The 8454-nt window shown below is 35.2% G+C and overlaps 1 protein-coding gene across 4 annotated transcripts; it reads left to right on the top strand.

The window, feature by feature from the left end:
* The first annotated feature begins 5282 nt into the window (after positions 1-5282).
* LOC106955849 (uncharacterized) lies at positions 5283-6969 on the top strand. 4 transcript variants are annotated; one of them, XM_015046277.1, is made up of 6 exons: positions 5289-5370; positions 5458-5757; positions 5874-6200; positions 6294-6434; positions 6531-6586; positions 6663-6969. In XM_015046277.1, exons 1-6 carry the CDS (start codon positions 5331-5333, stop codon positions 6786-6788), a joined length of 990 nt encoding a protein of 329 aa, XP_014901763.1. In that variant the 5' UTR covers positions 5289-5330; the 3' UTR covers positions 6789-6969. The 4 variants fall into 4 exon arrangements, 3 of the variants coding, with proteins under 3 accessions (XP_014901763.1, XP_014901761.1, XP_014901762.1); XR_001426658.1 differs by having other exon boundaries at positions 5283-5370; positions 6297-6586; XM_015046275.1 differs by lacking the exon at positions 5289-5370 and having other exon boundaries at positions 5389-5757.
* Positions 6970-8454: the final 1485 nt, after the last annotated feature.

Here is an 8454-nt window from a genome sequence, read left to right as displayed (position 1 = left end):
TTTTTTGTACTCAAGTTTGTGCTGTCTCATACTGCACAGTCTAAAATTAGTTGTTTTAATGTTCCTCTAATGCAGAATTACAATAATTTTTATTACATTTCAAATGATTAAAGAAGGTAGTTAACCTAAAACCGCACAAGGATTACTTGACTTTTTGACACTTGTAAAGTCTTTTACAAGTGTCATCAGTGGCTACTTTCATTTTTAGCAGTCAAAACTTGCCCCATTTTTTTGTATTTTTATGCACGGGGCTTTTTCTAAGCTACACACTCAAACTTGTAGTACTTTCTTACACAGACACCAACAGAACTATAGTTTTTAGAGTTAACCGAGTCTTATTTGTCCATCACAACTTTCCACAGTTTAAGCAAGTATTGTTTTTATTTTTAAAGTGAAAATAAACAAAAACAATCTTAAAGATGAAAAAAAATAAAAATCTCAACTAAAGTATGGACTTGTGGAGCTAAAGGAGGCTTATCTGTCACGAGAACATGCAGCAGAACAATGGACAGCCGCACTGACAGGAGCTGTGGTTGGCTGTTTCTCCGCCCTTTGACCAGCTGCTGAAGGTGTTTACTCAGAACAGACCTCTCTATGAGCATCAGCCACCGGATATAAACCCTGTGGGCCGCAAGAGACTTCAGCAGGCTGAATGAGGTCTTGCAAACAGATATCATTAAGTGATTACTATATAATAATTAAATCAGAATATATAGAGAAAATTAGTTCTTTAGGTACAACTTTATCCATCAAAGTTTGAAAAATTAAGTGATGCACTGCTCATTACAACTAACCCTAGTTTGTGTTTTGTGGTCATTTTTTGCATTATATTCAGACATGCTGCAAGTCCATCAGCTGCTGCACATATTGCATCAACCGGAGAAGAAAGTGAGCTTCATGGCCAGCCTCTGTGGGCTCAGTTGCTTTGCAGCTTTTTCAGATGCAAGTAAAAGTTAGAGTAATTGAAGTGTACATGTATTTCTCTTTTATCTAAGAAAGAGCAGCATAAGGTCTGCTTTTCATGATGAAAGTGGAAAGTAAAACAGTAAGAAAAGCCCCTTTGTTTTCTCACCCTTCTTTGAGAGCCAAACCACAGTGGTGCATAAGTTTCCATGCATCGTTTGTTTCTCAGCAGTTCGTGTGAATTTCTTTGCCTCTCTCTGTTAACAAATGTGTTAACAAATGTGCATGCTAAGCCACGGTACTAAGAACAAAGAGCCATACTTAATAAACTTTGGTTATTGTTTTATTTTTAGAAGACATCTTACTCTGTCTCTTCTATGAATAAGTATTGTTGAGGATGGAAATCCTAATTGACGAATCAAAATTTGTACTGACACAAGGAGCATAAAATCAGCCAACAGTATCATTCAGACTTTACTTGTTTTATTCACTTTCAGCGCTGAAAGGAGACGCGTTTACCATTACATTCGAGAAGAGTATCTAAAAAAGTCTGTGCAGCGTCTGAGGAGAAGGAGGAGGCTAGCTGATCATATGGACTGAAGACACTCCCTGAAATCACACCATGTCTCTGTGGCCTGATAAGTTTCTGTTTTCTGAGAAATGGGCCTTAGCGTCTAACCGAATCAAAAATGTAACTCTTTACAATGGGCCTTTTGTCTAACAACATGTAACTCTTTCTTGACCTTGGTAAAGCGTCTCAACAGTATGGACAGCTTGGAGTATGGCATAATTTGGCAGAAGATTATTAATAATATGTTAACTTTGCAGTCTAATGCATGTGTTTGTACATGGAACTAGGAGGGTCTAAAACCAATGCCGCACAGTGAACTCTGCATCTTGCAAGTCCTTAGCTGCTGTCACACAACAGAAGTTGTGGTTTTGTGCTGCTAAGTTACTCTGCTGTCAGACCAACATATTTTTGGCTTGTGGTCAACAGTATATTGACTCAGTTGATAGTCGCAAACCAAAGCGTTCCAGTCAAAAACAGCATTGTTTATCAGTTATTAGTGTTCTACGATTGATGCAGACTTGTTGCAACTGTAGCAGTGAGAAGACTACATTTTTAAGACATCATCTACATAGTATTAGATCGTACAAGGGATGTCCTAATCCAGTATCGGTCTAGCAATTTTTAATCGGAGTTGACTCCACCTATTTTGGGTCATTTGTAGGTGATGCCCTCAGCAATGTTAAATTCAATCTGGTGTGTTGTACAGGCATTTTTTTTCACTGAATATTTTGATGTGTAGAACTTGAAAACTTTTATTTTAGGCCGGCCATCATCTTTTATTGACATAACACATTTCAGGTTTTAGGAACTAAGTGTTTTCTTAAGTGTTCATATTGAAAGGGACTGTACTGACTGCTCAGTGTGTCTGTATAATCCACTCTACACTGAGCTCCAATATTCTTGGACACCCTGACAGCGTTTTTCACTCTGACAGCGTTTTTCATGCAGGACAAGAGGTCTCAGGTGTTTCCCTTCACCCACACACATGGATTGAATCGGTGGGTGATTTAGCAGACTTCTGCAGTACTTGATGGCTGTAGAAGAGGTCATGCAATCATTTGGGTCAGCAGTTCTGGAATAGAGATGTATCCAAAACATGCAGAGCAGGAGGACCGGAGGACTGGACTTGAGAAGCACAAAAGAGAGAGAGAGAGAGAGAGAGAGAGAGAGCGAGAGAGAGAGAGCTGTGCAGAGATCATCTTAAAAACCAGTCCAAACATTCTTCAAATCTTTATTTTATGAAGTAGTGACTTTTCCTGTAAGTTATGTCTAAACTGAAACTGCACTAAATTACAAGCTAAAAAATTAACAATGAGTCACAACAAAGTTGGTAAAAGTTTATATGCTTAATGCTAGCCTTGCGCATTAGCAAATTTCTTCATGCAAAAAAACAAAAGAGAACAACATGAGGCTAAGGACTAGCAGTGTGTTTTAAATCACATAGGGCAGACCTTTAGGACCATAGCAATGTTTCAATTTGTTGCCAAAACATTAGTAATAGTATTTTTCTAATAAAGTCACCATGTTGCAGCAGGATGTTCTGGGTGTCCTGTTGAATCTCTGTGACAAAGTATTAGCAGCCAATACAGCAACATTGTGAGAGTGGAATTAGTATTAATTGCAATACGACTTTGCATTGCAAATATCTATCCTGAAATTGTTCTGATCGTTTTTAGATACAAAAATGTCCTGCTTAGGACATTATACATTTTACATTATACATTATTTAATCTTCAACCCGTTTGTCTACTTGAGTTGGACAATTACACCAATGCTGTAAATTTTAACTATTGAGTTAGTTATATTATGCTACAATTAAAACTAAATATCAAAATCCACAATAAGGCTGAAATAGTAACAATAAGTTTATTGTTAGCCAAGCAGCCAGTGGCTGTTATTATGTGAACCTCTTCTTCCATTTATTTATTTTTTTTTACTTCCTTTTTATTCTTTTTACAGAAGTGCATACCATATACTAACAATATTTCCCACTTAGAAATGTTGTGACATTTACATGTCTCAAGTTCTCAAAATTAATTTGTAGTCAAAAATTAAGTAAATATGAGAAAATTCAGTTTTCAACTTTTCAACTCAGAGGCAATAAAGTAGGGAAAATAAACTCTCCAACCTGAAGAAAGCAAAATAATATTCCTACAAAAAAGGGAACATTTATTTTTCAAAAGAATAAAATAAATATAAATAAATTATATATGAAAAGTGCAAAGCCTCTTTGTATGTCAACACTGAAAGATGTCGTCTCATCCAGCTAAACTTTGAACAACATCTTATAACGACATTCTAAGATGCTTCATCTTATGGACATATCAATGTTAAAAGATATGTCCAGACATTTTTGTAGCAATTAAGCCTAAAAATACCATGAAAGTGATATCTGTTCTACTGACAAACTGGATAGAAGGGATGAAGCTTTGTGCACGTTGGGTGTTGGGCCCAGAGCAAAATGCATCATTCTTGAAGGCTTCCTGTGATGACATGTGTTAAGTAATCACATCGTAACTGAATCATATAAACTACAACTTCTCAAACATGAGGTTGTCCGATAGAAACTGTGGTGTGTTTTATCAATTGCATCAATAATATTTTAAAATATAATGCTTCCACTAATATCATCATTTAGGATTAATGCCTTTGTTATGCTAATGTTTTATTTTCTTGTGCATATTGTGAAATAAGATGTGAAGGGATTGGAACAAATTATTATTTCTTTACGTTTAATGATGAAAGATATTTTCTCACGCACGTTTTAAAGATAGCTGTTTTTTTTTATAGATAAATTAAATTTGTACAAACCTCAAAGTTCTTATTGCCATGACACATTGAGGAAAATCCCATGTGTCACAGTTATTAAGAATTACTTAAGTTTATTACACACGCGGTATTTTTTGAAAGAAAGACAACATGTGAAGAACAATAATCTGTGGAATTGTTTTGTTAAAGGAAAATTTTAGAAATTCAGTCTGCATACAGGCAGCCCCATACAAAGTGAAAAGTCTTTCATAAAAATGCTATTTTAGTCAGTGGAAAAGTGAAGTTCAAGAGTAGGTCTTTTCACTAACTTAATCATAATGTGGCACCAACGACTGAGCCTCCTTAAAGATGACTCAACTTCTCACAACATTTCAATTTAGTCACCCTCGTTTTGCTCCGATATGTAACACCAAAGTCGGCATCATGGAACCTCAAAGCGACAGCAGAACAGTCAGTCGCATGAGAATGTTGCTCAAACTGTCAGCAACCCCCCCCCCCCACCCTCCCCGTCTCACACATATTTGGACAAACTCAGCTCATTTTGTGAAGTTGCAGTCATGACTGGCAGGAGTCTTCATACAGGTAAAAACAGAAAAACAAGGTTGCAAAATGTTTTGGGGCTTTATTACTAGTTTGCCTACAAGAGGCTGAACAGCAAGTTAGTATATATTTGAGAAATTACCTTTTAGACAAACTTTCTTTTTTTTTTTCTTTTGCTTGCTTTAGAGCGTTTTGGTTTACACTGAAAGTGAAGAAAAGATGAGATGAAAAAATCTAAATGCCATGCGAGCATAAACTGAGCTTTTGAGCTTTTTATAACCATGTCTGACATAAAACCACAATGAGAATCTACCTTGAAATGACAGCAGCTTACTGATGTTTTTGTTTAGTGCTTTTGTGTCTGAGAGATCTCACCTTATTTCCATTGTGGTAGAAAAGGAAAAAGGGCAACAAGATTGTTCTAAATTTCAGCCAATCAAGTGTCCCTAAAACTGGCTCCTCCCAGTTTATATGGTCACATTTAGTTGAATCATAGCTAATAAGGTCACAGAATCACAGCAATCTTCTGTTGGATCACCAGAAAACAATGCTTTTCATTTATTTACTCCTGATGCTCAAAGATGGTCGTAAGTTAACTCCTCAGATTTAATCCACGTTTCACTTCATGTTTCTTTATCTGCTGTTTAAAACAGATTTTTTTTATGGCTGTTTAGGTTGTAAAGATAGTCCCATTATTGAAACAAAGACTGTAAATGTTGGAGGACTTGTGAAGATGACATGCTCACGCAAGTCTGCTGGAGAAATAATTTGGATGAGGATAGATTCTCAAAATTCTCCTGAAATTCTTGGGAAAACTGAGAAAATGTATCCTCATATTAAATTTGAGACAGATCCTGGAATATGGGTGTTAAAGATAATTAATGCAAGTCTAAATGATTCTGGAATTTATTTCTGTCTCAGAAAATATCAGGAAAACAAGACATTTATGAAACTGACATATCTGACAGTTAAAGGTAAGTTAATAGAAAAAATGTCCATGATATTGTATGAATTGAGTTTTTTTCTATGCAAATGTTTCTAAGCTATTTTAGTGTTTCTAAAAAAAAATATTTTATTTCTGTGAAACTAGAATCTGCTGTCACCACAGTCCCCACATCTGTTCCAGCCCATCTCCATGACTCAGTGACTCTCCATTGTTCAGTCCTCCGTGACTCTCAAAATAAATCATGTCCTGAAGATGAAAATTTCCTCTGTTTTAGAGATGAATCGATTCAGACTTTTCCAGGTTTCAACTCCACTGACATTACTGAGGAAAGCGGATTCAAATTTAACTCTGAAGGATGTTTCTACAGCTATTTCAAGAACTTCAGCTTGTCTGATGCTCAGATGTATCACTGTGCTGTGGTAAAGGATGACAAGAACACATCTATAGAAAAATCAAAGAATATCACTGAAGGTAATCTATCTTTCATAACACTGAAAGTGAAATATTAAATGACTTCAATGAATCTTTGAATACAGAACTTCCTGTTTTGTTATTTCATGTCAGTAGAAAACAAAGGAGATTCAAGAAATTACTATACAGTTGCCTGTCTACTGAGTGCTGCGTTGGCCATCTGTCTGGCTATTATAGCCTTCCTCTTATACGTAATTATAGAAATTAATAAACAGTTAAAAGGTTCGCGCAATGGTAAGTAGTCTCAAATACTGATGTATAAAAAATGAGCTGGAAAACTTGACCAAACTTTTTAAATGGTTTTTTTTTTTTTTTTTTTTTTCAACTTAGACACAGTTGCACTCCACGTACATGAACCAACCAAAGGAAATCCAGAAAGTCAGAAGGTAATAAATACAAATAGAACTTGATATTAGGAAGCAAAATTATGTGTTTTATGTTTGTTTTTTTCTGTGTGCTCAGTCACATGAGGACTTGATTTATTCATCAGTTTCAACAAAAAGAAAAGCCAGCAAAAAAAGAACAGGGGCCACAGCATCTGAAGAGCAAGACGTCATCTACACAGAAGTTAATGTTCTTGGGGTGTGAAAAAGCTAATTTATACATTTCTGATTATTATCTAAAGACTAATTTTAAAATGCACTTTATTTTTTTGCAAAAATGTATTGATATTTTGTATGTCTGTACTGTTATTCTGCCCTCATTTGCTTAAAAGAAAAATATGTCTGTACTTGTATAAGCTCTTAGTAAATAAAATACATAAAAGTAATTATCATTTGTGTGTTTTTATTATTTATATAGTTTCTTTATACTTAAGCGGACTTTTGAAGCATTGTTTTAGAAAGTATAACAGTACCATTAAAGTGCAAGTCTTAACTTTACATATGCTGTTTCAAAACTTAAGGTTTATTTAAATTTTAGCCGCTGTGTTGCTTGTTTGCTTAGTATGTCCTGTTAGATGATTGAATTTCAGTCAGGCTTTAGTTATATACATTTTCATGGTTACTTAAAAGACTGAAAGCTGCCCTGGTCCATACACAGTAAAACAAATCAAATTAAAATACTCAACTAATATGCTTAAAAGACTATTTCAGTATTAATGCACCGTGGTTTCCTTTTCCCCAAATTTTCACAATAATATAGAAATTCATCCTTACTCTTAACTCTATGCTTGCATTTAAAGTTTTCAGACTTTAAATACAAGTCTGAAAACTTAAATTGTGTTCTTTTACAGAAATGAAAAAACACAGTCAGAATTATTCAAAGTTACAAGGATGACCATCTGGATAACTCTCAGTGTTTGGTTTTATTAGGGAGGCTTCAGGCTTTTACATAAAACACAGCAAGCCAGAGATCAGATGCTTTCAGAGTAGTTTCTGAAAATACCAAGGCAGCGTGAGGGATTGAGGTAGACCAGTCACTGGCAAAAGCCTTACCTGTCAGAAATCTCAAGAGCCCTGTGACAGACAGCCAATGAAAGGCTGAGCAGACTTTGAAGCTTTGTGGGTTTATTCAGGAAGCAGCTGTAACACAGTGACAGGTGTGAGAGGTATAGAATAAGACAAATCTGACATTGAATTTGATGCTTATTCTTGTCTTTTGCTTTACACAATGACAGTGAGAGTGTTGCAATAGTATAAAAATATTTCCATGGTCAAAAAATCAAAACTGCTTAAAGGAAAATTAGCTATAAAATTGTATCTTATCTATTTACAAACTTTATAAATACTTCTAGCATATCTATATAGAGAGGTGCATTAATACCACCCTCTTCAACCCAACCACAGTATGAATCATGAAAACTATTAACATCAGTTTATCAAGTTTATACTAGACAATGCCTCTGCATAGCAATCAATCCTAAAACATTATCCAGAGTGGAATACCACAATTTACTCATTGAATAATGTGCACTTTTGATTCTGCATGGCTTTGTTTATCTAAGTTTTTAAGCAACAGTGGTGCAAAGATAATCATGTTTCAGACTTATTCAATCAACAAAGAAGCCCAAGATCTCACTAGATTGACTGGAGATTTACGAGTGGCCACACCTTAACACAGTGGTTTTGCAGCTGCATGACAGTCACATGGAAGAAGTTTTGACTAGAGGGGATAAATAATGAAACTCAGGATAGTGGGCAAAGGAGAATAGATATTACCAACTAGGTAATGCAGGTAGCTTCATGTTTGTTGAATTGCTTTCCAAACTGCATTTTCCAGGAAATACTTTGAAGACATCACACTACACCGTTTT

Source organism: Poecilia latipinna, unplaced genomic scaffold (assembly GCF_001443285.1).
Source record: "Poecilia latipinna isolate Pla-1442-1.1 unplaced genomic scaffold, P_latipinna-1.0 Scaffold771, whole genome shotgun sequence".
NCBI classification, from domain to species: domain Eukaryota; kingdom Metazoa; phylum Chordata; class Actinopteri; order Cyprinodontiformes; family Poeciliidae; genus Poecilia; species Poecilia latipinna.
Note: the sequence above shows the minus strand (reverse complement) of the source record. Positions and strands in the feature narration are given on the sequence as shown.

What these genes read in the sequence shown, in the direction of transcription:
- LOC106955849 (XM_015046275.1), top strand. Translation starts at nt 5,409, where the DNA reads ATGTTTCTTTATCTGCTGTTTAAAACAGATTTTTTTTATGGCTGTTTA. An exon ending in ATCAAAGAATATCACTGAAG is followed by an intron (nt 6,201 to 6,293) that starts GTAATCTATCTT and finishes ATTTCATGTCAG; the next exon opens with TAGAAAACAAAGGAGATTCA. An exon ending in GTTAAAAGGTTCGCGCAATG is followed by an intron (nt 6,435 to 6,530) that starts GTAAGTAGTCTC and finishes TTTTCAACTTAG; the next exon opens with ACACAGTTGCACTCCACGTA.